At 41.9% G+C, this 22016-nt stretch overlaps 1 protein-coding gene across 3 annotated transcripts in view; it reads right to left on the bottom strand.

Annotated features, from left to right (window-relative positions):
- Positions 1-21448, bottom strand: part of NAE1 (NEDD8 activating enzyme E1 subunit 1) — a 28114-nt gene extending 6666 nt beyond the window's left edge. For all 3 annotated transcript variants that reach the window (XR_004026350.1, XM_030795758.1, XM_030795753.1), the window contains exons 1-15: positions 21304-21448; positions 16831-16934; positions 16677-16737; positions 15002-15032; positions 13656-13727; positions 13354-13433; positions 11582-11691; positions 8982-9091; positions 7880-7942; positions 7417-7480; positions 7028-7119; positions 4186-4245; positions 3963-4096; positions 1128-1203; positions 805-844 (exon numbers count right to left, since the gene is read on the bottom strand). Coding sequence is in view for 2 of the 3 variants with exons in the window: in XM_030795758.1 (XP_030651618.1) it covers positions 805-844; positions 1128-1203; positions 3963-4096; positions 4186-4245; positions 7028-7119; positions 7417-7480; positions 7880-7942; positions 8982-9091; positions 11582-11691; positions 13354-13433; positions 13656-13727; positions 15002-15032; positions 16677-16737; positions 16831-16934; positions 21304-21356 (1150 nt within the window). In the remaining variant the exon portion in view is untranslated. The remainder of the gene's footprint in view (positions 1-804; positions 845-1127; positions 1204-3962; positions 4097-4185; positions 4246-7027; positions 7120-7416; positions 7481-7879; positions 7943-8981; positions 9092-11581; positions 11692-13353; positions 13434-13655; positions 13728-15001; positions 15033-16676; positions 16738-16830; positions 16935-21303) is intronic.
- Positions 21449-22016: the final 568 nt, after the last annotated feature.

The raw sequence follows: 22016 nt of genomic DNA, 5'->3' as shown, positions 1-22016 counted from the left end.
AATGTTCAAATACCCAGCATCGAACTTGCAATCTAGTATTATATAATCTAATACAACAAATGCTAATTCAAGATTAGTCTAATAGAACAAACAAGGTGCAAGATTAGTAGTGGCAGAAAACATTAAAACTGAGCCTAAACAGACATTGTGGAGAAATCATAAAATGGAAAGCTTGGATAAATCTATTTTAAGGATGGGGAGCATGCAAAATATAAACTTCCACAGGACGTAGGAGCAGTAGCTACAGGGAGAAATCTTCAGATGGCATGCACGACAGATTGAGTATTTTGAAACTGACTCTTAAATAAAAGAAAATGCTTCTGGCCTACTGAGGAGTTACTGAGAAGACTCCTACGAACCTAACCACTCTGAAACTAGATGGCAAAATTCTTAACTCCATTACAGTCATTTAACACACATCAAAATGAGTATTTAAACCAATATTGTCAATGTACATGTGACTCAAGACTTCACACCCGAAGTCTTCAGACAAAAAAATTTCCTAAATTACTTAAAATTTAAAAACTGAAAATACTGTATTAATGGCAATTTTCAATTAACCGACCGTTCAGCCTTTTTAGCACTGCCACAGATAAACATGTTCTACCTCTGATTCAGTCTTAAAATACTCTCCATGTATTGTATTATGAGAGGGAAAAAAAAAACCTTACCCAATAATTATCTATATCTATATCACTGAGGCCATGGAAAACTTAAAATTTCAACCATTCAAAATACCTGGGAACATTCCCTGTGGCACATTTCTATCAAGCAAAATAAGGAAATTAATTCAAGGGGACTTACAGAGTAATTTTAATTCTTTCTCTGAAATGGACTCTGGTGCCTGTAAAGAGATAAATACAGATTCTGTTCCAGTTTAAAAGAGAAGATTAACAAAGGGTGTGGCACAAAGCCAATCACTGTGAGATGGGAAGGCTTTCTCCAGCAGCTGGGAGAGCACTTTAAAAATATCTTGTTTCCTTATCACAAGCTCTCCCATTAGGCAGGCAAATGACAGCTCCCTCTAAAGAAGCACAGAGCCAGTGCCACACCCTCTGTCTCTAAACCCTTTCTGGCTGGAGTTATGTGCTCAGGCCTGTATGGGCACAGTGTGCCCAGCAGCTTACCTGGCCAATGGACTGCAGCAATTTGGCAACATGATTACCCACAGCGGCAGCATCTTTCTTTGCTTTTTCACGGTAACTGAAAAAGAACAAAAAGCAATTACTAACAAATTTTTAAATTAGCAAAATTTAAATTGTTACCATGAACAAAAATTTTCTTTCCTTTTCATGAAAAAACACAGGCCTGACAATGTATGAAATGTGAAAATGCCAGGGAAATGCTATCAATAGCACCATGAGTAGCTGGGAATCTTTCCAGTGCAAGTGACAGACTCTCAGTGCCCACTAAAACCCAGGGTCCCTCTAACAGCACCCAACTTAAAAACTGCTCCCCTAGAGGGATCTATGATTTTGGCTTCTGTGACAGAGGACCTGAAAAAATACACTACTGAAGAACATGACTTATCTCCTGGAAGTCAAGTCCAAGGAAAGTTAAATATATTAAAACTGTTCATCTCCAATGTAAAACTTCTTTGTTTTTTGAGACAGGATCTCGCCCTGCCACCCAGGCTGGGGTACAGTGGCGCAATCCTGGCTTACTGCAGCCTCAACTTCCCACGCTCAACTGATCCTCCCACCTCAGCCTCCCAGGTAGCTGGGAATTCAGGCGCACACTACCACGCCTAATTTTTGTCTTTTTTGTAGAGACGGAGTTTCACCATGTTGCCCAGGCTGGTCTTGAACTCCTGGGTTCAAGCGATTTAGAAACTGAAAATACTGTATTAATGACAATTTTCAATTAACTGACCTTCATACCTTTTTAGCACTGCCACAGATAAACATGCTCTACCTCTGTTTCAGTTAGAAAATACTCTGTATTTATTATGAGAGGAAAAAAAAAACCCCAATAATTATCTCTATTTATACCACTGAGACCATGGAAAACGTAAAATTTCAACCATTTAAAACACCTGTGAACATCCCCTGTGGCACATTTCACCACCCGCTTTGGCCTCCCAATGTGCTGGGAATACAGGTGTGAGCCACTGCATCTGGCCATAAAACTTTTCTTTAGGTCTATTTACCTTTCACCCTCTAAAAATCATCAGTGTTCAGGCTGACTACCTCCTATGTAAGGTCATACTTCTTTCTATCCTCAATTGACCTTCCCCAAGTTTTAAGTAGTTGAACTCTTAGGCTAGGACAACAAACCAAGATTCGTTCAATGGTGACATGATAAAGTGTGAAATCTGTCTGGGGAAGAGAGATCATCTCTGTGTGCCATTACTTGGCCCCCAAAGAAACGAAGCCAGCAGATCTGGATTCTTTGCACCATGCCCTAACTATACGAGGGTAATATTCATTGAGACCCATCCCTATGATAATCTATCTGGGTTCAAGCTAGTGATACCTGGATAGCAAGGTGTCTAGCTATAGTCATAGACTATAAATTATGAAACATTAAGATAAAAAATTCATCAAACCTTCATGGTTTTAAGTTACAAATAGAAGGCAGTATAGGGCCATAGCTAAGCATACAGGCTCTGGTACTGAGTTTCCTGGGGTTCAAATCTTGGTTCTGCCATTTACCAGCTATCTGACCTTGTATAAGTAATCTTTTCAATACCTTAGTTTCTTCATGTGTAAAATAGGGACAATAACAGTCTCTCTCTCTCTCATAAGGTCTTTGTGAACCTTGTGTGTGTATTAAATTACTTAATACATATAGTTCACAGCACAGAGTTAAGTGATCAAATATTAAGTTTATCAAGAAGTATGAAAAAAAACTCTGCCTCCTAGGCATATGTGGTAATTCTGTATGTCCCATTCAATTTTGCTTTGAGCTTAAAAATAATTGCTCCCTAAGTATTTTTTTTTTGAGACGGAATCTTGCTCTGTCGCCAGGCTGGAGTGCAGTAGCGAGATCTTGGCTCACTGCAACCTCCACCTCCTGGCTTCAAGCGATTCCCCTGCCTCAGCCTCCCGAATAGCTGAGACTACAGGTGCGCGCCACCACACCTGGCTGATTTTTTGTTTTAGTAGAGACAGGGTTTCACCATGTTGGCAGGATGGTCTTGATCTCCTGACCTCGTGATCCGCCCGTCTTGGCCTCCCAAAGTAGTGGGATTACAGGCGTGAGCCACCACGCCCGGCCTAAGTTCGTTTTTTTGTTTTGAGACAGAGTCTCACTCTGTCACCCAGGCTGGAGTGCACTGGCCCGATCTCGGCTCACTGCAAGCTCCACCTCCCGGGTTCACGTTATTCTCCTGCCTCAGCCTCCGGAGTAGCTGGGACTATAGGCACCTGCCACCATGCCCGGCTAATTTTTTTGTATTTTTAGTAGAGATGGCGTTTCACCGTGTTAGCCAGGATGGTCTCAATCTCCTGACCTCATGATCCACCCTCCTCGGCCTCCCAAAGTGCTGGGATTACAGGCATGAGCCACCACGCCCAGCCTGGCCTAAGTTCTTCAGCTTATTTTTACTTATTTATTTGAAACAGAGTCTTGCTCTGTCACCCAGGCTGAAGTGAAGTGGCATGATCATGGCTCACTGCAGCCTCAAACTCCCGAGCTCAAGAGATCCTTCTGCCTCAGCCTCCCGAGTAGTTGAGATTAAAGGCGTATGCTACCGTGCCCACCTAATTTTTCAATTTGTAGAGACGGAAGTCTCACTATGTTGCCCAGGATGGTCTCAAACTCCTGGACTCAAGCAGTTCTCCCACCTTGGCCTCCCAAAGTGTTGGGATTACAGGCATGAGCCACTGCAGCTGGCCTAGTTTATTTATAAGCAATGAGGTTATAATAAACTTTCATTTGATTTCTGATAGGATGATAAAATGTTTATCTCTAATATAATCAGACTTTGTCTATTACATAGTTTGAAAACAGTGACATACACGTTTTGCAGTTTTATATATTTGCCTGAATCTGCAATCATATCAGGAATTGTGCCTCGAACAGGTAAATTTCCTTGACCCTCTTTAGCCACAAATTCCTTTAAGGCACGAGCTAAAATCCAAAATGATGGAGTCTAAAAGAATAAGAAAAAATTAACATTAAGTGGTGTTTTACTTTGACCCAAAGGTTTAGCAGCAATGTTTTTATTTTTTTTGTTGTTACCTGTTTGGTGATATTTATGCAGCGATCATCATTAAATATATCTTCAATACTGCTTGGGATCTAACAAAGGAACATGAAACATTTACTTACACAGTATTAAGAATTTGCCCATCTTTATTTTCAGTGCTATTTCTTCAGATATGTTCTTTGAATTCTCAAATTGTAATCAAATACAAACTTCTGATTTGTTTATAATTTTATTTAGAATCAGTACCATATGAAGATTTGATGGGGAAAGAAAGAATGGAAGAAAGACCTCTCCTGTCCACTGTTGCTAGCATTTAATACCTATTCTCTTATACCATAAATGGGGTAAAGAAGGGGTCCCAGTAAATTATTATAGTTACATCTGAAGACAAAACAGATTATAGACTTGTAGTATTTCATGATTTTCCATCTTGTCAAAACGCTGAAACCCTTGCACCCTAATTAGTTACCGTTGAGACAACCACTCTGAAAAAAACTAAAACTATAAAGTAATTTTATTGCTAGCAAGATCTTCATACATTAATCAAGAGTATAAAGCTGAGCACAATGGCTCACATCTATAATCCCAGCATTTAGGAGGCCAAGGTGAGAGGGTCATTTGAGCCCAGGAGTTTGAGACCAACCTGAACAAAACAGGGAGACCCCGTCTATAGGAAACATAAAAGTAAATTAGCTGGGTGTGGTGGCACATGCCTGTGGTCCCAGCTACTTGGGAGGCTGAGGTGGGAGGATCACTTGAGCCCAGGAGGTCAAGGCTGCAGTGAGCAGTGATTGCGTCACTGCACTCTACCCTGGGCAACAATGTGAGATCCTGTCTCAAAAAAAAAAAAAAAAAAAATATATATATATATATAGACACACACACACACACACACACACACACACACACACACACCACACCATAGGCTTTGATTCTACTGATGTGTGGAAAAAAGAAATGTCTCAGTGGGATCTCCTAACTGGTCTCTCTGCTTCCACTCCCAGTCCCCTCAATTCTGTTCTCACCAAAGCCGGAATGGTCTTTTAGAATATAAAGCAGCTCACTCCACTTGCCCAATCGAAATGCTTAAATAGCCTGCAAGGCCTTTATGATCTGGCCCTTTCTGCCTCTCCAAACTCAAATCCTTCCTACCACTTTTCCCCCTTTTTCACTTCACTCCAATCACACTGACTTGCTTACTGATGCTTGAACAAAAGTCAAGCTTCATCCCACTTCTGGGCCTTTGCACATGTGCTTCCTCCAACTGAAAAGCTCTTCCACCAGACCTCTGCGTGTCACTTCACTCAGGCTTCTGCTTAAACGTCTCTTGGAAAGTCTCCCTGGCTCCCTATGTACAATTGTCTCTCAACCCCAGATTCCCTTGTCCCCAACATGCTCTCTGACCCTTTGTTCTGCTTCAATTTTGTTCACAGCACCTGGTGCATTTTTATCTGTTTATTTAGCTTACTGCCCCCCAACTATTAGAACCTTTTCTTTTCAACTGTGGTTTTATATTCAGTGAAATACAGAGATTTTAAATGTCCAATTCAATGCATTTTGATAACTATATATACATATTTTTAACTATAACCCCAATTAAAACAGAAAATTTTCATCACCCCAGAAAAGTGATTCACAAAGCACATACTTTTATTTTTTGGACACAGGGTCTCATATCATTGCCCAGGCTGCAGTGCAGTGGCACAATCATGGCTCACTGCAGCCTCAACCTCCCAGGCTCAAGTGATCCTCCCACTACCTTAGGCTCCAGAGTAGCTGAGACTACAGGTGCATGCCACCATACCCATCTAATTTTTAAATTTTTTGTAGAGACAAGATCTCCCTATGTTGTTCAGGCTGGTCTTGAACTGGGCTCAAGCAATCTTTCTGCTCTGGCCTCCCAAAGTGTTAGGATTACAGGTGTGAGCCACCACACCTGGCCAGCAAACACTTTTTTTTTTTTTTTTTTTTTGAGACAAAGTCTCACTCTTATCGCCCAGGCTGGAGTACACTGGTGAGATCTCAGCTCACTGCAACCTCCGCCTCCCAGGTTCAAGCGATTCTCCTGCCTCAGCCTCCCAAGTAGCTGGGATTACAGGTGCCCACCACCATGCCCGACTAATTTTTTTTGTATTTTTAATAGAGATGGGGTTTCACCATGTTGGCCAGGCTGGTCTTAGACTCCTGACTTCACGTGATCTGCCCTCCTCAGCCTCCCAAGTGTTGGGATTACAGGTGTGAGCCACTGCACCTGGCCCCAGCCAGCACACTTTTAATCACTCAGCAACACTGCCTTGTTGTCTCTAAAAAGTTGGTAATAATACCTTACGTGCCTTCCTAACTTCAAAGGCAGTATATTTGCTGTTTTAAGTGACAAGAAAATTCTAACTTAAACTACCAGGTGTTATTCCAAAGCTCCCCCAAAACTTCAATGGTCAGACCTCAACAACTAAGCCATAACAAAACCAAAGGCATCTGAGGTGGAGTCTTACTCTGTTGCCCAGGCTGGAGTGCAGGGTGTAATCTTGGCTCACTGTAACCTCTGCGTCCTGGGTTCAAGTGATTCTCCTGCCTCAGCCTCCCGAATAGCTGGGATTACAGGAATGTTCCATCATGCCCAGCTTATTTTTGTATTTTTAGTAGAGATGCGGTTTCACTATGTTGGCCAGGCTGGTCTTGAACTCCTGACCTCAGGTGATCCGCCCGCCTCAGCCTCCCAAAGTGCTGCGATGAGCCACCATGCCTGGCCCTGTATTTATTTCTAACTATACATTTAGAAAACATTAACTTAAATCATTATAATCAACCATTTAATAGCCAAGGACTCTAGAAAACACCTTGTTCATGTGAATCCCTCAGCAACTCTTTCATTACCTGAGTTGTATTTAGTGCTGTGTTCACATTTTTAATAGCTTCTTCAAAATTCTCTTCATCCTCTGGAGCCCCATTTTCATTTTTTAGAATTCCTATTATAATGGGAAATTGTTAGCAAACAGCCCTTTTCTTTTCACTCTTCTGTTCCCCCATTATAAAAATAATCTTGTCAGATCCTGCAGAATATTAAACCTTAAGAAATACAGCTTATCATTAGTCCTTAAAACTATACAAGGCGTGGCTTCTTAACTTCTCCAGAGGGAAAGTAAAATAAAAGCTCATGATAGTATCATCTGACAAAGGTGTTAACAGAAATCTAATAAGCACCTGCCTCTAGCAATTTGCTTTTCAAGCTTTATACAGTATTTAATCATATCCCATAATATTACCTTGTCTAATCAAATCTCTGAAGTCCTCTTTTTCTTTATACGTTTTAGGTATTCGTCCATTTGTCTAAATTGGTTAAAAATTTTAAAAATCTAGTTATTAAAAACTCAAAACACAGAAATTGAAAGTCTAAAGTGTCCCCCATTCTCTACATAAGATTTCATCAACAAATATATTTCTCTGTGAAATCAGAGGCTCACTTGATAGAAAACAGACACTGTGACCATTTATCTACATTAATTCCCCCTGCCAGTTTCATAATGACATTTATTGAATTTCATTTTGTTAATTAAAATTATCAGGATCAAAAAAGGAACTGCTAGATTTAAATTTAAAAGCATCCATTTGCCCTACCATACAACCTCATAAGGAAAAAAATTAATCTCCCATTCCCCATCAAGGAAATCCTTTATAAGAAATTGAAAATACAGTTACATATGAAATTTTTTTTAAAAAAGGACATACTTCACTATACCACTGTGCTAAATATTTAGCTATGATCACGATCCATGGAGTATGACTGTGGTCCTAAAAATGAGAGACAAAAAAAAGAAAATATCAGTATTATTAATTCTTCACTGTACCATCTCATTTTCAACAAATTCAACAATATTTATGATCTCCTAATATATGAAGAGTAATGAATAGAGGAAAATGAACTGAGTTAATAAAAACTGCTTTACAAATTTTTCTAGAGGTAGATACCTAGTATGTCACATATATACTATGATTGTCCCCATTACACCAGCAAAACAGTCTCAGAGACTGCCACCCAAAAACACAGCTCAAATCTCAATTTCAGACACCAATCGTAAAGTAAGAAAGAAGGATCTTTTCTGTTTTCTGATGAACCAAATAAACAACTGCTTGTTAATTAATATGGAAGTGGGAAAAAATACATATACTCCTTATATTGTTAAGTCATTATTTCTATTTGTTTAGAAAAAGGCCATAAAGAGAACTTCTTGGAATTTTTTTGTTTCTGTTTTTTAAAATTTTTTATTTTCAATTTTTGTGGGTACTTAGGTGTATATATTTATGGGGTACATGCTTTGACACAGGCATGCAATGTGAAATAAGCACATCACGGAGAATGGGGTACCTGTATAGCATTTATCCCCTCAAGCGTTTATCCTTTATGTTACAAATAATCCAATTAAACTCTTAATTATTTTAAAATGTATAACTAAGTTGTTATTATTAACTATAGTCACCTTGTTGTGCTTTCAAGGAGTAAATCTTATTCATTCTTTCTAATTTTTTTTTTTTGGTACCCATTAACCATCCCCATCTCCCCACCTGGAATAGGTTAATGTCCAATTTCTTGACCTAGGTAGTGATTACACAGATGTTCAGTATATGTACTTTTCTTCAGTAAAAAAGTTTTTTAATTTTGGAGAAAAATTAATATGTTGAAAACAAGGTAAAATATTGTTATTGGGTAATCCAGATGACAGGAATATGGAGGTTTATAGGATTTTCTCACTTTAGTGTAATTCAGAAACCTTAGGTTAAAAAAAAATGTTTTAAGTCTATCTGTAAATGTAAGGTCACACACACTACCAACCTTTTTTTCCATATGATCCAAATCATAGGACTGAAAATGTTCTCTCAGTTCAGGGAATGGCTTATCTAGTCGTAGATCCTCTAATGCATTATCTGGATGAGATTCTATTACTGTGAAACAAAGAATTCAAAAGGATAAATTTAATACTTAAAAAAAAAAGAGAGAGATGGGGTCTTGCTGTATTACCCGGGCTCAAGTACAGTGGCACAATCATAGCTCACTGCTGAAATTCCTGGGCTGAAGGGATCCTCCCACCTCAGCCTCCTGAGAAGGTGGGACTACAGTCTCGTGTCACTGTGCTCAGCAAATTTTTTTGTAGAGATGGGGTCTCACTATGTCACCTAGGCTAGTCTCAAACTCCTGGATTCAAGGGCTCCTCCTGCCTTGGCCTCCCAAAGTCCTTGCATTACAGGTGTGAGCCACCGTGCCCAGCTCAAAAGATAAACTTAATTCTTTGGCAATACTGATGACAATACACTGAATTATAGAAACTTAGGAAATCTTTAATTTTTAAATGGGCACAGGGCCCACAGGTTTTTTCATTTTTATTAAGGTATGATTTACATATAGTAAAATGCACAAATCTTAGGTCAACTATAAAGTTTTAGTAAAAGTAAAACCAAGATTCCCTTAGAACACAATTTGTTCTAACTGGAAAAGCTCAAAATTGACAAAACCTATGTAGAGATAGCAACTAACGACGTATCCTTCCTCCTCTTGTGATCTTCAATAGACAGCATCACCATCTACCTAGACTTCTTCCCCAGAAACCTGATGGTCACCCTTTACTTCTTGCTTCCTTGGCCCCAACATCAGTAACTCCCCACTTCCTAATCTCACTCTGTACACTGCTCTCCACATGAGAGAGTACAGGAGAGTGTATAATTTCAGTGAGTGCTTAGAGGTAGGCCCAGTTCTGTCACTTGCTAACTATGTGACCTTAGGCAAATAATTTAATATCTCATTGCTTCAGCATCATCTATAAAAAGCAGATAGTAAAGTATCTACAGGTTGTATATCTCTCTTATCCAAAATGCTTGGGACCATAAGTGTTTTGGATTTTGTTGAGATTTTGGTATATTTGCAAATACATATTAGATGAGCTCTCTAACCCAAAAATCTGAAGAAATATTCCAATGAGTGTTTCCTTTGAATATCATGTCAGTGCTCAAAAAGTTTTGCATTTTGGAGCACTTCTGACTTTGGATTTTTGGATTAAGGATGCTCAATCTGTACCTTATAAAGGTTTTGGAAAGAGTAAATGAAATAATTCTCATAAAGGCAGGCATACAACTAGCAGTACTGAACCTTCATTATTATCTACCCCCTGTTCTTGTCTTCCCTAAATTAGGAAAAAGAACACACTCTCTCTTACTTAGGCCACTGGAAATTTCTAACAGCAATCCATGCCTCCAATCTTTGCCCCTTTAAATCCATTTACTTTCTACTCAACTTCAGAGTGACCCATTTAAAAGAAAATGTTTACACGGGTCACTCTCCCACTTTCAACTCTTTTGTTCCCTCCCATCAGTTGACACCACTTTCAACTCTTAAATGGTTCACCACCAGCAGCCAGAGCTTATCCTGACAAGCAATCCCTAACTGCCCACACAGATATTACTCCTCAGTGATGCTACCAATGCCAATGGCTATCACCACATTAGCAGAGTGCTTGGGTCATAGTAAAAATGCTTTCTCGAGTCAATAAAGAGCATTGTATGAATACTGGATGAAAATTTTATGATCTAAGATTAAAATTTTATAAGTAAAGGGCTTATATCCACCCTCAGCTGATGGAGGTCTGCCTATAAACGACTTTGGTCTCCTACAACAGTTTCCTTGGGAACAGTAGTTATATAAATGTCTTTGTTGTGTGAAATTGCACCTGAATTGAGAGAACCTAAAGCCTGCATGAGAATGAAATAAAAAGATTGGACGGGCCTGGTGCAGTGGCTCACACCTGTAATCCCAGCACTTTGGGAGGCCAAGGCGGGTGGATCACCTGAGGTCAGGAGTTCAATACCGGCCTGGCCAACATGGTGAAATCCTGTCTCTACTAAAAATGCAAAAAATTAGCTGGGCATGGTGGCGGGCGCCTGTAATCCCAGTTACTCGGGAGGCTGAGGCAGGAGAATCAGTTGAACCCGGGAGGTGGAGGTTGCAGTGAGCCAAGATTGTGCCATTGTATTCCAACCTGGGCAACAAGAGCAAAACTCTCTTAAAAAACAAAAAAAAGACTGGAGTGGGGAAGGGTGGTGTAACTTCATGGGTCAGAGTGATCTACATTCCTTAGCTCTCCACAGCCTTACATGCCCAATGTGGGTTAGGGGGCAAAAGAAGCTGGGTACTTGCATAGTTGCTGGATCTCCTAATAAGATGAAGAAGCTGTGCCTGTTGTATGTCCTGCTTTGTATCCTTCTATAATGCTACATAAAGAGTAGATTGCAGCCTATTGAATCTGATTGCCACTTTGAATGTGCAACTAGAGATGTGCTGCTACAAATTTACTTCGTAATTTAAAACTGACTTGCTAAATCGTCAAGTTTCTAAAATTATAGCTAAAGCAACCAACAGTAAGCCCATATGCTCAACAATTTTACCTGGATGTTCTTTTATAATGATCCTCATATAACCAACTAGTCCATATGTCCTACAGATCAAAAGAGGAATCTGGGAATTCCAGAGGACATCTGCTAAGCGCAGTAAAGTGCTGTTTAAAAAAAAAAAAAAAGCAAAATATGAACATAAGCAAATGGAAATACATCAAACACGAAAACATGCAAAACATGAAAATGTCTTAAAGCAACTTTCTTACTAAATAATAGATGCAAAGGTACATAACTGCATTTACATAAGCAGGTCAAGAATACACTGAAAAGCAAGCATTTCCACAGGTTGCAGTCTCAAACAAAGAAAGTACATCTTTTGGACAAGAGGGATGTGAAACCTTAGTCTGTCATATTAAGGAGAAACGTTAAAGAGATAATTCTAAACATTTCCATGATAGAGAAAAAATATAAAATCCACAAATACACCCCCAACAATTCCAATAACCAATTCTCTGTTGCCCAGGCTGGAGTGCAGTGGCATGATCATGGCTCACTGCAGCCTCAACCTCCCAGGCTCAAATGATTCTCCCATCCCAGCCTCCTGAGTAGCTGGGACCACAAGCAGGCACACCATCTGGCTAAATTTTGTATTTTTTGTAGACACAAGGTTTTGCCATGTTGCCCAGGCTGGTCTTAAACTCCTGTGCTCAAGTGATCCGAACCTGTCTCAGCCTGGTTCTGCTGGAATTACATGCATGAGTCACTGCAACCAGCCTTCAATAATCAAATCTAACTAGTTTTTAATCACTAAAACAAAGAACAACAACAACAACAACAACAACAAAACAACGTTCAGTTTAACTGCTCTAAATATATTCCAAAAGTTTCACATCTAAGGTCGGGCTTGGTGGCTCCACGACTGTAATCCCAGGACTTTGGGTGGCTGAGGCGGGTGGATGACTTGGGGCCAGGAGTTCGAGATCAGCCTGGCCAATGTGGTGAAACCCCATCTCTACTAAAAATATAAAAATTAGCTGGGCACGGTGGCACATGCCTATAATCCCAGCTATTTGATTAATTCTGAGGCACGAGAATTACCTGAACCCAGGAGGCGGAGGTTGCAGTGAGCTACGATTGTGCCACTGCACTCCAGCCTGAGCAACAGAGCAAGACTCTGTCTAAAGAATAATAATAAAAAAAAAAGTTTCAGTATTTTTCTCTTCCTCATCTTTTCAATGCTGGAAGATTTCTAAGAATTTCTTTTTATTTATTTATTTATTTATTTTTTGAGACAGAGTCTAACTCTGTCACCAGGGCTGGAGTGTAGTGGTACCATCTTGGCTCACTGCAACCTCCGCCTCCCTGATTCAAACGATTCTCCTGCCTCAGCTTCCCGAGTAGCTGGGACTACAGGCATGCGCCACCACGCCCAGCTAATTTTTGTATTTTTAGTAGAGATGGGGCTTCACCATGTTGGCCAGGATGGTCTCGATCTCCTGACCTCGTGATCCGCCCGCCTCGGCCTCCCAAAGTGCTGGGATTACAAGCATGAGCCACCGTGCCCAGCCATAAATTTGAAACTCTTGACCAGGCATGGTGGCTCACACCTGTAATCCCAACACTTTGGGAGGCCGAGGAGGGTGGATTGCTTGAGCTCAGGAATTTGAGCTCAAGCTCAAAAAAAAAAAAAAAAAGTTTCATATTTAAAGTTTCTGTAGAATTTAAGAATTTTTAAAACCATATCATCATAGACTGTGCAAAGAAAATAAAACAATGCAAATCTAGTAAGATTAAAATAAAAACATATTAACATAAAAATTTACCTTTCAGCAAGCTGAGTTGCAACTACAACAGTAAACCTACAGAAAAATGAAGGATCATTGTCTAGTAGGTTTTCTGGACTCTAAATAGGACAGCAAAGAAAAAAACAAACAAAAAAAACCAATTTCACAATCATATTAAACATGGCAGAGACAGTTAAGCTATTTTACAACAAATGAGGCAACAATTCCAATTCAACTAATCATAAATGACACAAGGATTCAAAATTCTAAATTTCTGGGGCTTTGAATTATTTAAAAAATTGTATTTCAGCACAGACATAATAATGTGTGTACATATATACCTCTTCCACAAAACTTCCAGAGACATCGCTATTTAATTCTTGTAAGAATTCCATGGCAGCTTCAGCTCGGTTCTTTTTAAAAACAAAGCATTTAACTTGAATTAGAAAAAACTTGGTCACAGTATAATCCCCGAATTTATGGAACAGGCAAACATACTGTAAAACTATCCAAATTTCATGCATAAGTATGACAACTCTGTTTCCCTTCTTTTTTTCTTTTTAGAGACAGGCTTTTGCTCTGTTGCCCAGTTTGGAGCATAGTGGCCTGATCATAGCTCACTGCAGCCTTGAACTCCTAGGCTTAAGCAATCTTCCTGCCTCAGCCTCCCAAGTAGGTGGGACTACAGGCATGTGCTACCATGCCCAGCTAATTTTTTAAAAAAATATTTTGTAGAAACAGGGTCTTGACATGTTGCCCAGGCTGCTCTTGAACTCCTGGTCTCAAGCAATCCTCCTGCCTTGACCTCCCAAAGTGCTGAGATTACAGGCGTGAGCCACTGCTCCCAGCCAATTCTGCTTCCCCTAGTGTTTAAGACTCAACAGAATATTACTTAAAACAGAGCAAAACCATCATCATCCAGAGTTCTCAAATGACATTACTTGTACTCTACTTTTTTGATTAGGCAAATGACCAAAAAACTCTGGGTAGCAGGCAGGGATGTCCTGGATCAAGTTCAGACTCACTCTAACCACCTACATCTATAATCCTGTACAAGCGTGGTTAATCACTAAGCTAACAGTCATTTCACTAAGTTGACTAATATGGTTTTGTAAGATTTTTTAGGCCGGATGTGGTGGCTCATGCCTGTAATCTCAGCACTTTGGGAGGCTGACGCAGGTGGATCACAAGGTCAGGAGATCGAGACCATCCTGGCTAACATGGTGAAATCCCATCTCTACTAAAAATACAAAAAATTAGCCAGGCGTGGTGGTGGGCGCCTGTAGTCCCAGCTACTCGGGGGACTGAGGCAGGAGAATGGCATGAACCTGGGAGGTGGAGCTTGCAGTGAGCCGAGATCACGCCACTGCACTCCAGCCTGGGGGACAGAGCGAGACTACGTCTCAAAAAAAAAAAAAAAAAAAAAAAATTTGTTAACCAGAATCCATCCTCTGAATAGTAACATTACTCAAGATTTAGCTTTAATACAGGATACAATGTATAAACACAGACAGAACTTCTAAGTTTTTAAACTACCAAACATATGAAGATTTACAAGATTAGAAAAATTAGTTAACTTTTTTCTCAGAGAAATAATACACGTTTTTAAAGTCAAAGCTTTTCAAGCAATCAAAACACAGTGGCATCATTAGATGCTCACATGCAACTATATTCTCTAATTGTTTACCTTGCCGATACTGCTTCTTTGAAGGAAGAAACTAAAGTGAACAAAATAAAGGAAAAAAAAGTAAAGCTTACTGACTATAAAGGAAAAGTTGTTTGTAATAGCATGCATATTTCATTCATAGTATAAAACAAACTATATTGTGATTACAGATTGTAATGGCCTTCCTGGAGGAAGAAAATCAGATGAAACTTATAAAGAAAGATAGGCTAATAAATCAATGTTTCTTTCCCAAAGTGTGTACCACAGAAAGTGAATTTCACAAGATCCTCTGACAGAAGAGGGTTCCTTGGCTAAAAAACGTTTGGGAAACACCAGCGGGTGTGGTGGCTCACGCCTGTAATCCCAGCACCTTGGGAGGCCGAGGTGGGCGGATCACAAAGTCAGGAGATCGAGACCATCCTGGCTAACACAGTGAAACCCCATCTCTATTAAAAATACAAAACATTAGCTGGGCGTGGTGGCGGGCGCCTGTAGTCCCAGCTACTCGGAAGGCTGAGGTAAGAGAATGGCGTGAACCCAGGAGCTGGAGCTTGCAGTGAGCCGAGATTGTGCCACTGCACTCCAGCCTGGGCGACAGAGAGAGACTCCGTCTCAAAAAAAAAAAAAAAAAAAAAAGTTTGGGAAACACCATATACATATTTCCCTCTTGTAAATTCACAATACACACAATAATGTGATACTAAAATCTTATGGTAAAGAAATTTTAACTTCATTTGATCCATTTCCCCAACTAATTTGACCGTGGAACCCATTGGCCCATTTAACAGCTCTTATCGTTCCCTAGAACCAGTGTTCCATAGACCACTCTCGGTGTATTGAACCATTTGTTTTTGCACGTAACTGTAACAGATTTATTCAGGCTTCCTCCCATACATACCCTTGACATGTCTCAAGGCCCAGATATGAGGCTGCTGATCAGAGTCAGGATGCCACTTTTTGGTATAAGCTCACTGGCTCCATAAGAAGAAACCTTATTTTTATCACATTCTACTCTAACCAACCAAGTAAGCAAAGATAACAAGACTTCTTGGTATATATCAATAAAAAAGCTGTGCTGTGCCTAGCAGAAACTGGCACTACGATCCAAAGAAAAGGCATCAAAACTAAATATTAACTAATTGCTGGTTTTCCTTAAATTTACTCACTGTTGTTGTTACTGACAAACACAATGAGAGATACCAGACTTCAAGTCCCTGAAAAGGTGAGCTTTAAATTCAAATTTGGGCATGTTCTGAAAGTCTAAATATAATCTTTAAAGAATAATATACAGGCCATCTTTAAAACAGCATTTTTGTAGACACAGTGTAAAGAGAGATACACCTAGACTGAGCCTAAAAGACATCACAAACAACAGGTATTATTGTTAATTATATGCTAACACCTACAAGTCAATGCAAGAGCTTAGGAAGTGCCCATATTCCATGAATAAAGGAATAATGACTACACCTTTATATTAATAACAATAAAGACAGTAATGATGGGTACCATTTATTAATGCCCTATTTGCCAGATGCTGTACTAGCACTTTACCTATATTATCTCACTTCCTCCTCACCATAATCCCAAACATAAGGATGATTTCCACTGAGTTGAGTCACCCTGACTGAGGAGGTGAAGCTAAGATTCAGGCCTTGCCTTCCTTAACATGTATATATTTGAAAAGAATAGAACATACTTGTTTCCAGCATCTTCTCCGCTGACCTGATTTCCATCAATAATTGTAAACGAACCAATACCTGAGAGCCAAAACAGAGTCAGTCAGGAATATATAGTTCTAGGTCATAATCTTAAAGAAGTATATTTAGAACACAACCACAAACCTACGTTACCTGGTAGTACCAAGTTTTTAAGAATTTCAGTTCCTGTGGCTGTTGCATTTATTAGGCAAACATGAGCAGATTCTAAAGCCTCTTGCCCATGATCACCCCACAACCTACAAAACAGACACAAATTTGACGTTTTTAAAACTTTCATGAAAATACAGTTTTCTTATTTGAATGGTGATCTTTAAACTTTCAACTTTCCTTGCATAGACTGATGTCATAACCACAGAATACAGGTAAGACAGATATTAGTATAGTGATTATACAGTAATCTAGAACTCAGGTTGATGCCTTGAATGGTTAGGGGGAAAGAGGGAGAGCGTCAAATTAGAAACAGAAACTTGGTCTTCCAGCTCCTTAACAGCCTGGGCACAAGAGCGACACTCTGTCTCAAAACAAACAAACAAACATTTAAAAAGTGTCTTTGGATTTAAAACCTCATCTGTTTTCTATTTCATTTATTCTTTTTGTTTGTTTTTGTTTTGAGACAGAGTCTTGCTCTGTCACCCAGGCTGGAGTGTGGTGGCATGATCTTGGCTCACTTGGCCTCCCAAAATGCTGGGATTACAGGTGTGAGCCACTGTGCCCAGCCCTATTTCATTTGTTTTTAAATTATGTTAGATGTGCCGGGCACAGTGGCTCACGCCTGTTATCCCAACACTTTGGGTGGCCAAGGCGGGCAGATCACGAGGTCAGGAGATCGAGACCATCCTGACTAACATGGTGAAACCCCGTCTCTACTAAAAAATACAAAAAATTAGCTGGGCGTGGTGGCAGGCGCCTGTAGTCCCAGCTACTCGGAGGCTGAGACAGGAGAATGGCGTGAATCCAGGAGGCGGAGCTTGCAGTGAGCCGAGATTGCACCACTGCACTCCAGCCTGGGCAACAGAATGAGACTCGGTCTCAAAAAAAAAAAAAAAAAAAAAATTATATTAGATGCATTTAAGTTAAGTTAGATGCATTTAAGATCTCGACATAGGGCTTATTACTGTGACTTCTGCAAAAGCTTTACCAAGAAAACTGAATTATCATCTGAAAAGCCTCACATCAACTTCTACAGGCGTGCTTTAAAGTATATTACCCAATGAACATCCTAATAGAGTGATTAATGTGCCTTCCCTGTTACCTGATCTAAAGCAGATTACCCCTTATTATGTAGCCACTATGTCCTCCAGAGCATATGTCAAGCAACTGCTTTGTTTTTTTTGTTTTTTTTGTTTTATACAGGGTCTTACTATGTTATCCAGACTGGTCTTGAACTCCTGGGTTCAAGCATTCCTCTCGCCTCAGCCTCTAGAGTTGCTGGGACTATAGGCACAAGCCACTGCACCTGGCTTCATTTGTTTTTGTTTGCTGAGCATCCATCTTTCCACTCCACTCTATGTTCCATAAGGGCCCAGACAGCTGTCAAATGTATGGAGGAATTGCCTAGAACCAGATGGACCGTAAACGCCTGTTTTCTCCATCAAAGTATGGCACGTAGAAGACACCTGACATATATGGTTGATGGATGCTTGGATAGTTGGAGAGTAAATTTAAGAATACTGGTGCATCTTGGCCAGGCGCAGTGGCTCACGCCTGTAATCCCAGCACTTTGGGAGGCCGAGGCAGGCAGATCACTTGAGGTCAGGAGTTTGAAACCAGGCTGGCCAACATAGTGAAACCCCATCTCTACTAAAAATACAAAAATTAGCCAGGCGCAGTGGCGCGCACCTATAATCCCAGCTACTCGCGAGGCTGAGGCATGAGAATTGCGTGAACGCAGGAGGCGGAGATTGCAGTGAGCCAAGACTGCGCCATTGCACTCCAGCCTGCGCGATTCCGTCTCAAAAAAAAAAAAAGAATACTGGTGCATCTCAAGCAGGGTGAGATAGTGTGTGCCTGTAGTCCCAGCTGCTTGGGAGACTGAGACACGAGGATCGCTCCAGCCCAGGAGATCAAGGCTGTGGTGTGCCAATAATCATACCTGCGAACAGCCATTGCACTCCAGCCTGGGTAACATACTGAGACCCACCTCAAAAATAAAACAAAAAGAATATTGAGGCCAGGCACGGTGGCTCATGCCTGTAATCCTAGCACTTTGGGAAGCTGAGGCAGGAGGATCACTTGAGTGCAGGGGTTCGAGACCAGCCTGGGCAAACCCCCATCTCTACAACAGTTAGCTAAGCATGGTGGCACATGCCTGTAGTCCCAGCTACTCAAGAGGCTAAGGCAGGAGGATCGTTAGAGCCCAGGAAGTTGACGCTACAGTGAGCAGTGTTCTTGCCACTGCACTCTAGCCTGGGTCACAAAGTAAGACCTTGTCCCTGAAAGAAAAAAAAAAAAAAAAAAAGAATCCTGGTGTGTCTGTAAGAAACACGTTTCAAGAAGAGGCCAAATGAATCAGTCTTCTCTACTATCTTGCTGGCCCGACTAAGGTGAAGTCAAGAGGGGCTTATTGACTGCTGCATTTTGCTTCTAACTGCTTCCCTTTGACACTTCAAAACCAGTTCTCACTGTGAAAGCTAAAGTTTGGGACTTAAATGGAATGCCCTCAGCAAAAACCCTCTTTTGTTAGAGTTGCTTAGTAACCTCAACTATCTTCTCAGCTCTGTCATGTACAGTTATACCTGCATTAGAAACACAAGAACTCCCAGAATTTACAAGAAAACCTAAGTTGGTTATAAGGACTGTTACCTTGTTTCTTCTCCTAAAAGCTTGGAAGCAGGATGTAACTGAGTACCTCTGAAAAAGCCAGAAGAGCCTGAGTTTACATCCTGGCTCAAAGATATGGGGAACTCTGAGCAAGTTACCTAACTTCTCCAAGACTCAGTTTCTCCAACTGTAAAGCACAGGAAATGGTTGCTTTCAAGGGTGCTCTCAGAATTAAGTGCCTAAAGCCTCTAATACAGCACTAGGCTGGTGGTGCAAACAGAAGCTCCAGTCCTTGGTGACATATAACTTCTGTTGTCTCAGAGGCTCCAGGAAGGAGGAAAGCCGAGCAGCTTTGTTATCTCCACAGCCTCAAGACATAGAAGACGCTCAATAAATAAGGAATGGGTAGTGCAAGGAGAAAAGGCAAGGGTGGGGAAGTACCCAAGGACCCTCCTGATGGCTTAGGCCTGCACTGTCCATTAAGGTAGCTGCTAGCCACATGTACTACTGAGCACAAGCAATGAGGCTAGTGTTAACTGAGATGTGCTGTTAAGTGTAAAATACAATATTTCTTTTTTTTTTTTTTTTTTTTTTTTTTTGAGACGGAGTCTCACTCTGTCACCCAGGCTGGAGTGCAGTGGCGCAATCTTGGCTTACTGCAAGCTCCGCCTCCCGGGTTCACGCCATTCTCCTGCCTCAGCCTCCTGAGTAGCTGGGACTACAGGCGCCCGCCACCGCGCCCGGCTAATTCTTTGTATTTTTAGTAGAGATGGGGTTTCACCGTGGTCTCGATCCCCTGACCTCGTGATCCGCCCACCTCGGCCTCCCAAAGTGCTGGGATTACAGCTTGAGCCACCGCGCCCGGCCTAAAATACAATATTTCTAAGAGTTTTTGGGGGGCTTTTTTTTGACGGAGTCTCGCTCTGTCACCCAGGCTGGAGTGCAGTGGCACGATCTCGGTTCACTGAAACCTACACCTCCTGGATTCAACCGATTCTCCGGCCTCAGCCTCCAGAGTAATTGGGATTACAGGCGCGCATCACCACGCCCAGCTAATTTCTGAATTTTTAAATAGAAACAGGGTTTCACCATGTTGCCCAGGCTGGTCTCGAACTCCTGACAGGTGATCCGCCCGCCTCGGCCTCCCAAAGTGCTGCGATTACAGGCGTGAGCCACCGTGCCGGTCCTCCAAGACAGTTTTAAAAAGGAAAATACTCATGACCAGCTTGGGGAAAGGTGGCAAAAACCTCGTTTCTACAAAAATAAAAATAAAAATTTAAGTAAAATATCTCAAGAACTTTTTATATTGATTGTGTTGAAATAGTAATGTTTTGGACATACTGGGTTAAATTGTATTTAAAAATCAATTTCACCTGTTTCATTTTACCTTTAGTGTGGTTACTAGAAAATTTATAATTACATTTGCGGCTCACATGAAGACTAGCATTTTACTTCCATTGGACAGCGCTGGCTGAGAACAAAACCTAACCCTCCGTGCCGCCCTCGCGGCCGGGATGGGGTGCGCTCCGGGCCTCCCCATTCGGAAAACGAGGAGCCTGGGCGCACCGAGGCGGGGCCGGCAGCCGCCTTAGCAACCCGGCTGGCGCTGGGGACCGCGGCCCCGGAACCGCACACCGCATGGCGGGAGAAGGGGTCCCAGCCCTCGCGCAGCACCTTTGGCCCAGGGCGGGAGCCCCGAGCGCCGGCTTCCCGCGCCCCGCACGGCCCGGCCCAGCCTGGAGGAAGGCCTGAGGGAGGCCCGACCGCGCCGCCCGCGCCTTTAGGCCCGGCCCGGACGCTGGGAAGCCCGCCGGCCCACCCTCGGCTCGGTGAGCCTTGGCTCACCTCAGCTGCCGGTCGTACTTCTGCTCCTTGAGCAGCTTCCCCGGCTGCGCCATGGCCGAGCCCGCCGCGCGGAGAACAGCTGAGCCCTTGCGGAGCGCCGCCACCAGCTCCACAAGCGCGCAGACGCACTGAGTGGCCCTCCGCCGCTACCATCTCCTGCGCGCCGCCTGCAGGGGGCGCCGCACTGCACTGCGCACGCGTCACCGGTACGCCGGGGCGTAAGCGGCCCCGGTACTCGAGCGGGTCTGGGGCTGTTGGTCCCCGTCGGCCGGAAAGGCAGCCTCGCTAGCCTGCCAATTTGCCCTCTGTCCGTGCAGTAATTGGGGGCGACTGGGGCCTTGGAATCAGGCATACTTGTATTTTGACCACTTAACTGGTTGTGAGATCTACTCTTTACCTCTCAAATCCTCAGTTTGCTCACCTGCAGTGGGGATAAATGGGTCCCAAGTGTCTTTTGACCTTAATGAGATTTTGAATACAGGAGGCCAGACTCCCCCCAAATCTTGCATGAATAATAACTTTCATTTTGATGATCTTTATTTTTCACCCATTTCTTCCTCTCATGAAAAGCCCACAAGCCTATTTTGAATCACAAAGCTAGGGGCTCCCTGCTGCAGATGCAGACAAGTCCAGGGCTCTGTTCTTGGAGAGTTTAGTCTCATGAAGGAAGAGGACAGCAAACAAGCACTTACCAGACAATGTGGCCTTCCTCT

Source organism: Nomascus leucogenys, chromosome 2 (genome assembly GCF_006542625.1).
Source record: "Nomascus leucogenys isolate Asia chromosome 2, Asia_NLE_v1, whole genome shotgun sequence".
Classification (NCBI taxonomy): domain Eukaryota; kingdom Metazoa; phylum Chordata; class Mammalia; order Primates; family Hylobatidae; genus Nomascus; species Nomascus leucogenys.
The sequence above is the reverse complement of the archived record's forward strand: the minus strand, read 5'-3'. Positions and strand labels throughout refer to the sequence as shown.